The 15,846-nt window shown below is 38.6% G+C and overlaps 1 protein-coding gene across 2 annotated transcripts in view; it reads left to right on the top strand.

The window, feature by feature from the left end:
• Nucleotides 1-426: 426 nt before the first annotated feature.
• FANCM (FA complementation group M) overlaps nucleotides 427-15,846 on the top strand; it is a 55,268-nt gene continuing 39,848 nt past the window's right edge. For both annotated transcript variants that reach the window (XM_068545752.1, XM_068545743.1), the window contains exons 1-6: nucleotides 427-1,056; nucleotides 1,636-1,808; nucleotides 5,185-5,262; nucleotides 9,079-9,237; nucleotides 13,751-13,882; nucleotides 15,569-15,701. In XM_068545752.1, coding sequence (XP_068401853.1) covers nucleotides 522-1,056; nucleotides 1,636-1,808; nucleotides 5,185-5,262; nucleotides 9,079-9,237; nucleotides 13,751-13,882; nucleotides 15,569-15,701 — 1,210 coding nt within the window. In that variant the 5' untranslated portion in view covers nucleotides 427-521. The remainder of the gene's footprint in view (nucleotides 1,057-1,635; nucleotides 1,809-5,184; nucleotides 5,263-9,078; nucleotides 9,238-13,750; nucleotides 13,883-15,568; nucleotides 15,702-15,846) is intronic.

Here is a 15,846-nt window from a genome sequence, read left to right as displayed (position 1 = left end):
TAGAGAAATAAGACACGTTATTTAATTTTATCTAAACACGTTTGTTTTCACCTCATCTTCCGATTTAAAAACATGGCCAACCACAAGGAATAAGGCAAGTTAGAGTCTCAATAACGTTAAGTTAAAAAAAAAAAGGGTATCCATTGTTTCTGGACCTCAAGTTTATTTATTGTATCATTTTAAGAGGCATCAATTTCGCAATGATGCCCGGACACCTCGTCATTAGAAACGGAACCCAACTTTAGAGTCGATAAAAAATTGACAAGGGGACCAAATTTGGGGTGGCTCCATAACAACGCGCATGCGTCTCCGAGAGGGCCGCGGGGTTTCCGGAAAGCCCGCCAATCATTTTCCCCACGCAAACTCAGTGGCGGCACTTTCAACTGGATAAACAGGCCTCAGTCCCGCCTTCTAGTTCTAGTGTTTTTTATGCGAAGATAACCGATGGGGGTTGGAACGGAGGCTGTTGAGCTGCAGCAGCTGCTGGCGTCTGAGCGAGGCCTTCGGTGGTCGTCGGCCTAATGAGCGGGCGGCAAAGAACGCTTTTTCAGACGTGGGGCTCAAGAGTCTCCCGATCCACTGGGGCTCCGAGTTGCAGCTCTGGAACTGAGCGGCCTCAGAGCCCTGGCATCTCCGGGGCGAGTTTTCCTGCAGCGGCACAGGCAGCAGAGGCGGCGGAGGCGGCAGAGGCTCAGCCCGAGTCGGACGATGATGTGTTGCTGGTCGCGGTGTACGAAGCAGAGCGGCAGCTGAGTCTAGAGAATGGCGGGTTCTGCACCTCAGCGGGCGCCCTGTGGATTTACCCTACTAATTGCCCGGTGCGGGACTACCAGTTGCACATCGCCAGGACCGCTCTGTTCTGCAACACGCTGGTGTGTCTGCCTACCGGCTTGGGAAAGACCTTTATTGCCGCCGTGGTCATGTACAATTTCTACCGCTGGTTCCCCTCCGGCAAGGTTGTCTTCATGGCCCCCACGAAACCTTTGGTGACACAGCAGATCGAGGCTTGCTACCGGGTGATGGGTATCCCGCAGTCCCACATGGCCGAAATGACAGGTATCTTAGAAACAGTGGGCTAATTTGAAATTAAGATCTGGGACCCAGGGAAAAGTATGCGTTCTGGGAAATAGCGTTAAAGGAATTCCTGACCCGTGTGGAATAGTCCCTAGATCACAATATGCTTATTTTTACGTCTTCTCCCTTGAAATATCATCTACTTGTAGCAAGTCCAGCTCTAATGAATAGGGTTGCTTTATTCAATCTTCAGAGAATTCCTGTATCTTGTCGAAGCATTCTGAAGTGATTATGTGTGTATACCCCATCGGTAAGTGAACATGAGGTTTCCTGACTTTCTTCCGCAGAAGGATTTCCCAGTTGAAGAATTTTGTTCTCTTCAAATAGTATGTCATTTTGTAGGAATTCTCTAATGGCAGTCTAGTCGTGGTTTTCGGTAAAAGCCAGCATTGACATCTGGACCACAACAAATCTTTAAAATGCATTCCCATGATTTGTCCAATTATCATCTCGAAAGCACATTACCAAAGCAGGAATGCATTCTGAAAATAGGCCAGGTTATTTATATTTTACAGATAACAGTCGGGAGTTTAGAATGTGCAATGTCACTTTTATTTACAGGATCTACTCAAGCTTTCACCAGGAAGGAAATATGGGGCAGTAAAAGAGTCCATTTTCTTACACCTCAAGTCATGGTAAATGATCTTTCTAGAGGAGCTTGTCCTGCTGCTGAAATAAAGTGTCTAGTTATTGATGAAGCTCATAAAGCTCTTGGAAATTATGCTTATTGCCAGGTAATTTTGTTAAAAAGTATTTTATAGTGTAAATATATTGATGAAGAGCATTTTGGGGAATAATTATTAATGATGGAAGTTACTGATGGTATTACTATGAAAAGCCTTATATCTATTATCTCAACAGATGGTGATAGGAAATACTCTCCTTCATTCAAATCAGTGTCTCTGCTGTTGTTTGTTTTTTAAATTTTAACAAGACTATTAGTGTCAGATGTAGATGATGAGAGTCTCGTTGAGGCAGTGATCTACTACCATATAGTGGTAGGTAGTTAAAACAATAATAGGTGGTGATACTAGGGAGAGGGTATAGAGTAAGAGTAGAGGGAAAGTTTGTTTCATTTAGCGCAAAGAGATGAATTTCACTGCCAGTTTGTGATTTTGTAAAGCAGTTTCCTTGGGGACTTTTAAGTATTATTATATCTCTGTATTATCTTCTCCAGAATTGTCATCTAGAGTTGATCTCAGCCAGGAAATATATATATATTTTCCATTTATTCATATTTTTCCAAGTTAAATTAATACCCAGTGTGTTAAAGTATCTGCTTGAAAGGAGCATTTTAAAAATTTTATTCTAACTCTATGGAATTCATTTTGTACATTTATCTTATATTTAGCAACTTTTTTTTTTTTTGGCTGTGCTGCACACCTTGCAGGATCTCAGTTCCCCGACCAGGGATTGAAGCCAGGCCATGGCAGTGAAAGCCCAGAATCCTAACCACTAGGCACCAGAGAACTCCCCTTAGCAACTTTATTTTATTTTCAAAAAATTTCTACACGTTAGGTGATTTTTTTTTTTTTAACTACAAGGCTTATGCTTTCACTGAGTACAATGAGACATGACTGACTTCTTTAATATCTAAATAGCACTAAGAGTTTATACTACACTGAATATTGCAGATATAGTTTCCAACAGGCACACGGCTTGTTGAAGAATGTAGCTTCCTGGGTTACAAACACAACACCACCTCTATAAAATGCTTGAGAATCCCTCCTGGAAAAAAAGTAATGTATCAGGGACATTTTGTCTTGTATCAGTTTTTAATTAGGACGATTGTTCTTAAGTCTCCATTAAGTATAATGTTCTATCTGCTTTTTTTTTTTTTTTTTTTGGCCGTGCCTCATGGGTTGTGGCTTGTGGGATCTTAGTGCCCCGACCAGGGATTAAACCTGGGCCCTTGGCAGTGAAAGCGCAGAGTCCTAACCACTGGACTGCCAGAGAATTCCCTATAATGTTCTATCTTTAAATGTATTCTGTATCATGTTTTAAAAAACTCCATAAATAATATTTTTTGAGTGTTAATCAATATTCAGTTTGAGTCTCATTGAATTCATCTTTGACATGGGTTGAAATCAGAGCAGTTTTAAGATAATCTAGTTTTAGTACCATTTGCAATAGCAAGACATGGTAGCAACCCAAACGTGCATCAACAGATGATTGGATTAAAAAGATGTGGCATATATATATATATATATATGACACACACACACACACACTGGAATATTAGCCATAAAAAAGAGTGAAATATTGTCATTTGCCACTCAGTGAAATAAGTCAAACAGAGAAATACAAATACTATATGATATCACTTATATGTGGAATCTAAAAAGATAATACAAATGAATGTATATACAAAACAGAAACAGACTCACAGACATAGAGCACAAACTTGTAGTTACCAAAGAGGAGAGGAAAGGGGGGAGGGACAAATTAGGGTATGGGATTAACAGATACAAACTACTATATGTAAAATAGATAAGCAACAAGGATTTACTGTAGAGCACTGGGAATTATGCCCATTATCTTGTAATAATCTATAGTGTTATATAATATGCAAAAATACTGAATCACTATGCTGTACACCTGAAACTAAGACAGTATTGTAAATCGACTATACTTCAATTAAAAAAAAATAATCTGCTTTTAGTTTCCTACATCTAATGTGGAACTATGGGATACTAAGAGCTGTTCCTGTGACTCAGTTTACTTAGGGGTCCTTTTTCCTTGTATTGGGGCATATGGGAATCTGGCAAATTATCCAGTATTGGTTATACCAGAAGTGGGTGTTGAATTCAAATTGTAAAGCCTAGAGTGATGCTTTGGTGCCCCTTAGAAAATGTTTTAGGATTTAAAAGGGAATTCAGATTTTAAAAATTACCCCAAATTAGCCTTATTCTTTTTTTAAAAAATTTATTTATTTATTTATTTTATTTTTGGCTGTGTTGGGTCTTCCTTTCTGTGTGAGGGCTTTCTCTAGTTGCGGCAAGCGGGGGCCACTCTTCATCGCGGTGCGCGGGCCTCTCACTATCGCGGCCTCTCTTGTTGCGGAGCACAGGCTCAAGATGCGCAGGCTCAGTAGTTGTGGCTCACGGGCCTAGTTGCTCCGCGGCATGTGGGATCTTCCCAGAGCAGGGCTCGAACCCGTGTCCCCTGCATTGGCAGGCAGATTCTCAACCACTGCACCACCAGGGAAGCCCCAGCCTTATTCTTTTATGAATAAACTTAATTTAAAAATTGTGAGCCTTACACATGAAATCTAACTTCTTTAAAATCTTTCCTAAAACAAACTTTTTTCATTTCAAATCTAATTTCACATTTGTATTTAATTTTTTAAAAATTAATTAATTTATTTATTTTTGGCTGTGTTGGGTCTTTATTGCTGCGCATGGGCTTTCTCTAGTTGCGGCGAGCGGGGGCTACTCTTCTTTGCGGTGTGAGGGTTTCTCATTGCGGTGGCTTCTCTTGTTACGAAGCGTGGGCTGTAGGCTTGCGGGCTTCAGTAGTTGGGGCACGTGGGCTCAGTAGTTGTGGCTCGCAGGCTCTAGAGCACAGGCTCAGTAGTTGTGGCACACGAGCTTAGTTGCTCCACGGCATGAGGGATCTTCCCGGACCAGGGGTCGAACCCGTGTTCCCTGCGTTGGCAGGCGGATTCTTAACCGCTGCGCCACCAGGGAAGTCCCTGTATTTAATTTTTTTTTCTAGTTTTGTGTTATGATTTATCTTAATCTGGCAAGTGTGCATATGGATATAGCTGTAAGCCTAGACTGTGGCCCAAGCAATGGAGAATAAACTTGATCTTTTTCTACCATTTGCTCTTGAATTAGCCCTTTGAATATTTTGATTTGCCTCAGTATAGGCCTTGATGTCGTAGCTTTATGTATAGAAGAAACCCTAAAGTGTTTTTGATTGGGATAGAGTATAAACCTAAATCATTTGCTCTTCAGATAACATGATAGTTCCATCTGCTAGCCCATCAATACTCTAAATAAGGAACAATGATAGTGGATCAGATATAATAGCTTGTTTAACAGAATCATTTTTATTTTTGTATTGGGCAGATGAAATTAAAGAATTGTTTGTTTGTTTTTTTTTAAGGTTGTAAGAGAACTAGTCAAATATACAAATCACTTTAGAATCTTGGCTCTTAGTGCCACACCAGGTAGTGATATAAAGGTAAGTAAAATTTATTAATGTTTAAGAAAATAAGAACTTTTGTATGTGACCAGATCAGTTTTCCATTCTAGTATTTAGTTTAACATCAGGAGTACAGCATTTCATATAAGATGCCTACCTTTTCTTCTATGGTTGTAGGAGACTATCTACATTAGAGTCTTCAGACTTCAGTGTGCCAAAGAATCACCTGAAGCTGTTGTTTAAATTTTTACTGTTTTATTTTGAAATGACTTTAGACTTCCAGAAAATTTGCAAAAATTAAAGTCTCTGTATATCCTTCACTCAGCTTCCCCTGTTAACATATTACATAACCATAGTAAAATTATCAAAACCAGGAAATTAACATTGGTCCAATACTAGTAACTGATCTGCAAATCTTATTTGACTATTGCCAGTTTTCCCACCAGGGTCCTTTTCTGCTCTGGGTCCAGTCTGTGATCCCACATTGCATTTAGTTATCACGTCTCCGCAGTACCTACCAGTCTGTGACAGTTCTCATTCTTTTCTTGTCTTCCATGACCTTGATGCTTTTGAAGAGTAGGTGCCAGTTATTTTGTAGAATATCCCTCAATTTGGGATTGTCTGATGTTTTCTTATGATTGGAGTGAGGTTATGTATGCATTTTGGGCAAGAATACCCCAGAAGTGATGCTGTACCTTTCTTAGTGCATTGTATCTGAGAATACATGATGATTTGTCTTATTACTGGTGCTGTTAATTTTGACTTGGTTCAGATGATGACTTTCTGGTTTCTCCATTGTAAAACTACCGTTTTTCCCTTTTTAATTAAGTCTGTTGTGGGGGAGATACTATGAGACTATGTAAATATTCTGTTTTAGCATCCAGTGATGGTTCTTGCTTGAAACAATTATTACTGTGCTGTTTGCCTAATCATTATTTCCTCTTTCCCTCATTTCTTTTAATTTTAAAATTTGAATTCTTCTGTTGTGAAAAGCTGTCTTCTCTCCTCATTTATTTTTAATTCAGGTCTTTACATCAATATGGACTAATGGATATATATATATATATATATATATATATATATATATATATATATATTTTATGGGCTACAACCCAATACTATCATTAATAATTTTGATTTTTCTAGATTGGGCCATTGAGAATGCCTTGAAGATGGCTCCTGTGTCCTTTAGAATGCACTTTTGTTTGTTTGTGTGTTTGTTTTGAACACTTCCTAACTTATTGGCATCACAAGATATTTTATGCTCATTTAGTATTTTTCCTGTCCCCACTGTGGAATCCACCATTTCTCCAGGGAGCTCAGGTTTCCTTTATTGGAGGATGGTAAAAAGTTTTGAGCCCTATCCCATGCAGATTTTGAGCCTTATCCCATGACATTCTAATTTAGTAGCTCTGAATGGTCTTCTGTGTTAGGTTCTGGATAATTTCAAAGGTAGCTTTCAATTCTGCCAGGCCATAGACTTTTTTCCTTCTGTCCATAGCCTTGATTAGTTTTAGAAATTTCTATCCTATCATTTCTGCCCAACCTTGTTTAAACATGCTTGATTGTTTTTAGTCATCAAGTCTCTGCTTAAATATCACCTCTTCAGAAAAATTCACTCTTAAGCTATGAAAAGTCAACTCTTCCTATCTTGTTATTTTCTTCTTAATATCTACCACAATCTGTCATTCTTTTGCTTATTCATTTATTTGTTGTCTTTTTGCTCCACTAAAATAGTACCTACATGAATGTAGGGATTATGTCTATCTTGGTTATACCTCTATCACCAATTCAATACCTGGCACGTGGGAATTACTCAAATATTTCTTTTTTTTTTTTTTTTTAAAGACATTCTTTTTTTCTTATTTTTTATTTTTTCTTATTTATTTATTTATATTTATGGCTGTATTGGGTCTTCGTTTCTGTGCGAGGGCTTTCTCCAGTTGCGGCAAGTGGGGGCCACTCTTCATCGCGGTGCGCGGGCCTCTCACTATCGCGGCCTCTCTTGTTGCGGAGCACAGGCTCCAGACGCGCAGGCTCAGTAATTGTGGCTCACGGGCCTAGTTGCTCCGCGGCATGTGGGATCTTCCCAGAGCAGGGCTCGAACCCGTGTCCCCTGCATTGGCAGGCAGATTCTCAACCACTGCGCCACCAGGGAAGCCCACTCAAATATTTCTTGAATGAATGAATGATTAAAAATACTAAAGTCTGGGACTTCCCTGGTGTTCCAGTGGTTAAGACTCCGTGCTACGAGCACAGGGGGCACGGGTTCAATCCCTGGTCGGGGAACTAAGATCCCACATGCCGTGCGGCCAAAAGAAAAAAAAATACTGAAGTCTTAGCCAGTTTTATAAAATGGTCATGTATTTACTCTAGAGTTTGAATGTATGTGGACATTCAGTAACTATAGTGTACTGCTGTATTAGGCACTATACTAGGTGTTGGGAATACAAAAGTGACTAAGATGTGATTCTTGCCCTAGAGGATTTTTTGTCTGAAACTAAGCCCATGAGGCTTTACTAGTTTAAAAAAAAGGAGTTCTTAATTTCTGGATACTTTCAGGATTCTTCCTCCCTCCCTCCCTCCCTCCATCCATCCATCCATCTATCTATCTCTCCCTTCCTTTCTTTTTTTCATCACACCCAGTAGTACTGTGGTCTAATGGTACAGCAGTTGTTTATACCAACAGGTTTTTTGTTTTTTCTTAAATTCCCTATTTTTACAATTAAGTTCCTTTATAAGCTTCTGGTGAATGAAATTTAGCTCCAGAAATACATTCACATCATGTATATTGATTTATTTATTTTTTTTTTTTTAAGTTAATTTTTTTTTTTTTTTAAACATCTTTATTGAAGTATAATTGCCTTACAATAGTGTGTTAGCTTCTGCTTTATAACAAAGTGAATCAGTTATACATATACAATATGTTCCCATTTCTCTTCCCTCTTGCATCTCCCTCCCTCCGACCCTCCCCATCCCACCCCTCTAGGTGGTCACAAAGCACCGAGCTGATCTCCCTGTGCTATGCGGCTGCTTCCCACTAGTTATCTATTTTACATTTGGTAGTGTATATATGTCCATGACACTCTCTTACCCTGTCACATCTCACCCCACCCCCTCCCCATATCCTCAAGTGATTTAAATGGAAAATATTCCTCTCATTTATTTATTTATTCATTTTTATTTTTGGCCACACCCACAGCTTGTGGGATCTTAGTTCCTGGCCAGGGATCAAACCCTCACCCTTGGCAATGAAAGCGTAGAGTCTTAACCACTGGACTGCCAGGGAATTCCCTCCACTCATTTATTAATAATTGATTTAGCGTAGGACCTGTGCCCTCAGTTTCTTAACAAGTCAGTTTGTAAAGTATTCCCAAGGTACATTTGTATCTTTTAGTAGTAACAGGACTTCTCTGTTTTCCCCATTAAAAATCAGTGGAAAAAAGTATTTGCCAGGGAATCAGGAAATCTGGGTTTTAGTTCTGGCTCTAAAATTGACTGTTATATAATGTTTTGGGGATTTGGTTTGCTAATCTAAAACTTCTCTTTTGTCTGAGTCTTTATAAATATTGACAGGATATAACACTACCATTGGAAAACACAAAATACATTTGAGGAACTTGTTGGACATTTTATCTCTTGGATGCTTGGCATGCAAGAAAGATGTTTCAAAAGCATTTTCCCCTATTGTGCCACTCCTGATGTGCTATAATTTGTAGTTTTAAAAAATATTTAATGATATAAATTTCTAATGTTTTTTTCAAAAACTTATTGCTATTTTATTTTTGTTAGTGACAAACTAAAAAATTTAACAAGTAATATAATATATAATCATACTTAATTGATTTTCTGTAGGCTGTGCAACAGGTTATTACTAATCTACTAATTGGGCAGATAGAGATTCGTTCTGAAGATTCTCCAGATATTTTGCCATACTCTCATGAAAGACGAGTTGAAAAGCTTGTTGTTCCCCTTGGTGGAGAACTTGGAGCTATCCAAAAGGCATATATACAGGTAAGCCATTTTTATCATAATTCAGGGTTTTAATAAATGAACTGGTAATGTAATTACTTTAGTTAACAGAGTCTGACTGTGAGAATATATAGTTATAATCATTTATATAATTAATGTGGTAAAAAATTCTTTGAAATGAAAAATTTCAGTATGAGTGCCATGTTTTATATGTACTGGCAAACTATAAGTTAAAGAGGAAATACAAAATGATGGACCATTTCTAAAGCCAATTATAACCTTATGTGGTTTTGTATTTTCTTAAGTAAACCTTTTAATTGCAGTATAACCAGCCCCCCCAAACATATATGAACAGCATAGTGCATTAAATGTAAGTGTGCAGCACAGTGAATTTTCACATAGTGAACACACCGAAAACATGTATCCAGATTCAACCAGAACTTCCTTTGTAAGGAAATATATTTTCAGTATATTCCTCCCTGATCCCTTGTACAGCAGTGTTTCTCAACTGGGGACTATCTTGCCCACTTGGTGGCATTTGGCAATGTCTTGACACATGATTGATTGATTGATTGATTGATTGATTGGCTGCATTGGGTCTTTGTTGCTGCGCGCAGGCTTTCTCTAGTTGCGGCGAGTGGGGGCCACTCTCCGTTGCGGTGCGCGGGCTTCTCATTGCAGTGGCTTGTCTTGTTGCGGAGCACGGGCTCTAGGCGTGCGGGCTTCAGCAGTTGTGGGTCACGGGCTCTAGAGCGCAGGCTAAGTAGTTGTGGCACATGGTCTTAGTTGCTCTGTGGCATGTGAGATCTTCCCAGACCAGGGCTCGAACCCGTGTCCCCTGCATTGGAGGGCGGATTCTTAACCACTGCGCCACCAGGGAAGCCCATTGACACATTTTTGATTGTTCTAACTGGAGGGTGTGGGGAGTGGACTTGTTACTGGCATCTAGTGTATAGAGGCCAGGAATGCTGCTTAACATCCTGCAATGGATAGGAGAGCCCCCCCAACAACAAAGAATTATCTGGTCCAAATGTCAATACTGTAGCTGTAAGACAACTGCTTAGGCAGTTATCACTTTCAATGGGAGAAATTTGGGGTAGCAATTGGTTTTCTAAACTTCATAATTATTGTCATGCTAGGAGAAAACCTTGTTTTTATATCCTCATTGCTATGGATTAAAGATGGCTACAAATTCTTTGCTACTCTTCCCATTGAGAGGCAGGATACATTTCCCCTTCCCTAGAATCTAGGCTTACCCTAGGCTGACTTTGACCAATAGAATGTGGTGAACCCTAAGTTAGCCATGGTGAGCCTCAAGTTAACCATGCTGAGGAGAAAGGAGGAGCCAGTAGATAGCTAGAACTGAGGGTGCAGACACATGGCCTCAGTTGAGCTATTTCAGCAAGCTCCCAGCTGTCTGAGACTCTAGACATCAGGAGCAGAGACGAGCTGTCACTGCAATGCCCTGACAGAATTCTTTTTTATTTTTAGTATTTTGTTTTGCAATAATTTTAGACTTTTAGGAAATTTGCAAAAATAGTATAGAGAGTTCCAGTGGGGAGATACTTTGAGACTATGCAAATACCCTGATTCTCAAAATATTTTGTCCACTAACTTTAGCATATAATGATTGTTCTTGCCTACAACAGTTATTCCTGTAGTATTTGCCTAATCATTGTTCGTTGTTTCCCTCATTTCTTTTACATTTGTTAATTTGAATTCTTCTATAATGAAGAGCTGTTTCTTCTCCCCAATTTACTTTTTCAATTCTTTATATTAATATGGATAATTATTATATTAATGGATAATTATTTTTTCCTGTGGGTTAAGTTCTATACTATCATTATTAATTTTGTTGCTCAGATTGTTCCAGCTTTGGCCATCAGGAGTTCCTTTAAAATGGCCCCTGTGTCCTTTAGACATGCACTTTTTGTTGGGGGCAGGGGGGTGGTTGGGGGAGGACTAGTTCCTAACTTTCTGGTATTACAAGATATTTTATGCTCATTTAGTAGTTGTCCTGTCCCAGCCATAGAATCAACCATTTCTCCAAGGAATCCTTATTCCTTCTATGGAAGAGTTGTATTTAGAAACCAAGACATGGGCACTAGATATGTTCATTGTTGCTGTGTCATCATCCCTTCTAGGCCCTCTCTGTTACTTGCTTGAATTCTTCCCTGCAGAAAAAAAATCACAAGCAAATGAAATGGTTGTTGTTTTAACCTATGATGTTTTGAAGTAGTTTGTTATTCAGGAATGAATAACCAGAAAGTTTATCTATCATTCAATCTTTAATAAGTCTTTCTTAAAGAGAAGTTTTATAGAAATATGGTTTGTTTTTTGTTTTTAAATTATTTGTAACAAAATTCTAAGTGTTAATAATTTAAGATATGGCAAAGTGTTTCTGGTAATCATCTCATAAATGCTAATACATTTGGTTATGATTAAAATCACTCCATTTCTAAGAATATGAAAGTTGTAATTTGTATAATCACATATAATAATTTAACTTTATTGATTTTTTTAGAGTGCTTCTTTAGGCACATGTGGTCAGCAAAGCTGATCAGCAAAGCTAGAAGAGAGGAAAGATTGAAATGTACTAAAATAGCTATATTTTAGGAAATGAAACTTAGGCAAATTACATATTGCTGTAGTAGGTCTTCATCTGAGGTCGCTTTTTACCTTCACTATGACATCAAGCTCAGGACCTTTTGTCTGCTGTTTCCTCTGCCTGGAATGCTCTGTCTTCAGAACTTCTCAGGCTAGGCATACTTTATCATTCAGATGTCAAGTATTACCTCTTAAAAGAAACCGTCTTTGGTGGCATGAACACGTGGAGAACTGTGGGAGCCTGGATGCCCAGTTCTCCCCTGAGAGCGCCCTGCTGTCACCCATGCAGCAGTAGGCTCCGTTGCTTGCCCAACCCGGACCACTGTCTCTCCTGCTGCTTGGTACCGGAGGCAGCCCTGGCCTGGAGCGGTCCATCCCCAGCCAGGAATCTTAGTGTGGGAAACGGGATGCTCAGAGGTGGAAGGGCGCTGGCAAGGTCACAATCCAACGGCCCGCTCCTCTGCATCCTGGGGCTGGACGAGGGATGAGGCAGGGGGTGCCCGGGCAGCACGATTGCTGGTCCTCCCCCCCACCCCCCAAAAAAAAGAAAGAAAGAAAGGAAGGGGGGGAGGTAGGGAGGAAGGAAAGAAAGAAAGAAACCCTCTTTGTCCACTTATATAATAGTGACCCCCTTCCCATCAAAGATTCTACTCTACAAAGCATTACTGTGTTTTAGGTTCTTAAATGCATTATCATAATCAAAATTCTCTACTTTCTTTGTTCACTTCTTTATTCCTTTCTTCCCTCTATTGAATGTAAACTTTAGGAAAGCAGAAACTTCATTTGTCTCAGCCACAATATCCCCAGCATCAGGAACAATGCTTGATATATAGTATATGTTTAATGAATATATTTTTAAAAATATCTATTTGTTTATTTGGCTATGTCAAGTCTTAGTTGTGGCACGCGGGATCTTTGTTGTGGCATGCAGGATCTTTCATTATGGCACGTGGGCTTCTCTAGTTGCGGCGCGGGCTCTCTAGTTGTGGCACGCAGGCTCCAGAGCGTGCGGGCTCAGTAGTTGCGGCGTGCAGACTTAGTTGCCCTGTGGCATGTGGGATCCTAGTTCCCCAACCAGGGATCGAACCCGCGTCCCCTGCATTGGAAGGCAGATTCTTAACCACTGGACCACCAGGGAAGTCCCTTAATGAATATTTTTGAGAGAATGAATCAGTGAATGAAATTAAATGTACTCAAGGAATTTTGATTTAGTCATCCCTCTGCAAATATTTACCTATGTGCTAGACTTGTTCTAGGCACTGAAGATGCAACAGAGAAAAAAAATCAAGGCCCTCCTTTCATTGTGCTTAGTTTGGAGGGAGAGGAGGAGAGTTAAGAAATAAACAGATAAACACATATGTTCATTTTTTTTTTTAATAAATTTATTTATTTTATTTTTGGCTGCATTGGGTCTTCGTTACTGTGCACGGGCTTTTTCTCTGGTTGCGGCGAGCAAGGGCTACTCTTCGTTGCAGTGCACCGGCTTCTCATTGCGGTGGCTTCTCTTGTTGCAGAGCACAGGCTCTAGGCCCACGGGCTCAGTAGTTGTGGCTCGCGGCTCTAGAGCACAGGCTCAGAAGTTGTGGCGCATGGGCTTAGTTGCTCCGCGGCATGTGGGATCTTCCTGGACCAGGGCTTGAACCCATGTCCCCTGCATTGGCAGGCGGATTCTTAACTGCTGCACCACCAGGGAAGCCCAACACATATGTTCTTGAATTATCGTTGAATCTAATAATTGCTTGTGCTGACTCTCACATGGATTATCTGGAGATAATTGTCAAGTACTTTAAAATTTTATCATCTCTTCTGTGTTTACTTAAAAATTCATTTTAAGACAAACTTTATTTAATATATAATTTAATATATAAAACTATTTTAGTATGTGAGGAAATGTATTTGAAAAAGGATTTTAAAATAAACTTAAACTAAATTTCTTTGAAATTTGCAGATTTTGGAAGCACTTGCCAGTTCTTTGATTCAGAGGAATGTTTTGATGAGAAGGGATATTCCCAATCTAACAAAATACCAGATAATTCTGGCAAGAGATCAATTTAGGAAAAACCCATCTCCAAATATTGTGGTAGGTATTTTAAAATAAATTTTGCTGATAGACTACATTTTTACTCAGAACCAGGATGAAATGTAAATAATGATTGTTTTTTGGTATATATTAGCTCATCAAGAATTCAGGGATGGTTTATATAGTTTATAAAAACATGAAAAAGATGTAGCAGGAATACAGTTTAATGATGTGAATTAAGATAAATTTATCTTATAACTTTTAATTAAGAATTGGTCTTTTAGTTCACTTCTGTTTTGCAAAGTCAAAGGGTCATAAGAGGGTAGATTTTAACTAACTTTTAGACCCATATCATTTAGTCTTAAATCTCCATACCGAGGTTGGATTAAGCATCACAGTAAGCTTTGTATTTTTAATCTTTATAGGAAAAAAATAGGTGGGTAGGAACATATCCATCAAGTTAGGTCCAGAGTCAAAAGAGATGCTCACAGCATGAAAAGGCACTGAGTCATTCTTGGAACTGCGAGGGAATGCATGTGCAAAAGAACAGAGGCAATTGAATGAAGGTATAAAGGAGACAGTGAGAAAACCAATTTGACTGAGGTAAAGGATTGAGGGAGTCAGATATCATCTAGGTTGTGACCACCTGGGAGTAGCTTTAAATGTTATACTAGAAATACGGACTTTATAGTATCTGGGAAACCACACAGGGAATTTTCTGTGAAATTGCAGTATATTATGCTAAACTTTAATAAAGTGTTTAAAGTTTCTGCTAGGACTTAAAGGTTCATTAAAATTTTAAATCATAAATCTAAACCTGTTGAACTTGATCTCACTGATGAGAGTTTATGTTTTACAGAGATGTTGTTTTACCCTTTTAGGTAATTAGGGTGCCATTTTAAGGCATTTATCACTATCCTGGAAACATTTAAAATGAGTGTAACTGATATTAAATGCTACTAAAAATGTAAGGTATTAAATAATAGTCTTCATCTCTAATAAAGGAAAATAATTAAAATATATTCTCAATGGTCTTTTAAAGGTATCTTATTGTATAGATATACCGACTGTATGCTCCTATAAAAGGAATATGTACTTTACTTTTCCTTGAGAGTAGTGGTTAAAAGCACAAGCACACTGGGCCAAATTTCTTAGGTTCAAATACTGGCTCTGCTACTTATCACCTACGTGAGCTTCCGCATCTGTAAAATGGGCATAACAATAGTACCTACCTCCTAGGTGTTAAGATTAAATAAGTTTGTATAAGTAGTGTGCTTTTAACAGTGTCTGGTGCTCCCTGTCAGATGTTACTGTGGCATGTATACTTGGTGTTAAATGTTAGTGTTAAACAGTTTGATTAAATATTTGTCCTGATGTCAGAAACATTTATGAGGATAGGCCCATATCTGTTATATTTTCCCTTGTATCCCAAATGTCTAGCTCAGTGCTTGGCAAATAGTAGGTGCTTATTAAATTGTTTTGAAAGACCAAATAAATCTATATACTGCTAATAATTTACCTGCAAAGAAAAACAGCATATGATAAATATCCCCCCGTTCATTTATTCTCTTTAAAATGTAAGTTTCATGTTGAATTAAATAAAGGGGCAGATTGTATATGGAAAGTATATTGACACCTTTCCATAGCAACATCTTAGGACATTCAGTAGAACCAATAAGTTCTGCATGGAACATGTATCTTCATTTCTTTCTCTGGGTAAATTTGATACATGCTTGTTTTTTCTAGGGACTGCAACAAGGCATAATCGAGGGAGAGTTTGCTATTTGTATTAGTTTATATCATGGTTATGAATTATTGCAGCAAATGGGAATGAGATCATTATATTTCTTCCTTTGTGGAATTATGGATGGAACTAAAGGTAAATTATATGAAATTATTTTTTAAAGTGCTGACATGTATTATTTTGGTTAACGATATGTATTGAGCAGTTTGGATTACTTAAGGTGCTTTATTTTAAAAAGCAGTGAAGGGGACTTCCTTGGTGGTCCAGTGGACTTCCTTGG

The sequence above is a fragment of the Eschrichtius robustus genome, chromosome 1, assembly GCF_028021215.1.
Source record: "Eschrichtius robustus isolate mEscRob2 chromosome 1, mEscRob2.pri, whole genome shotgun sequence".
NCBI classification, from domain to species: domain Eukaryota; kingdom Metazoa; phylum Chordata; class Mammalia; order Artiodactyla; family Eschrichtiidae; genus Eschrichtius; species Eschrichtius robustus.
This window is presented reverse-complemented; position numbering and strand designations above follow the sequence as displayed.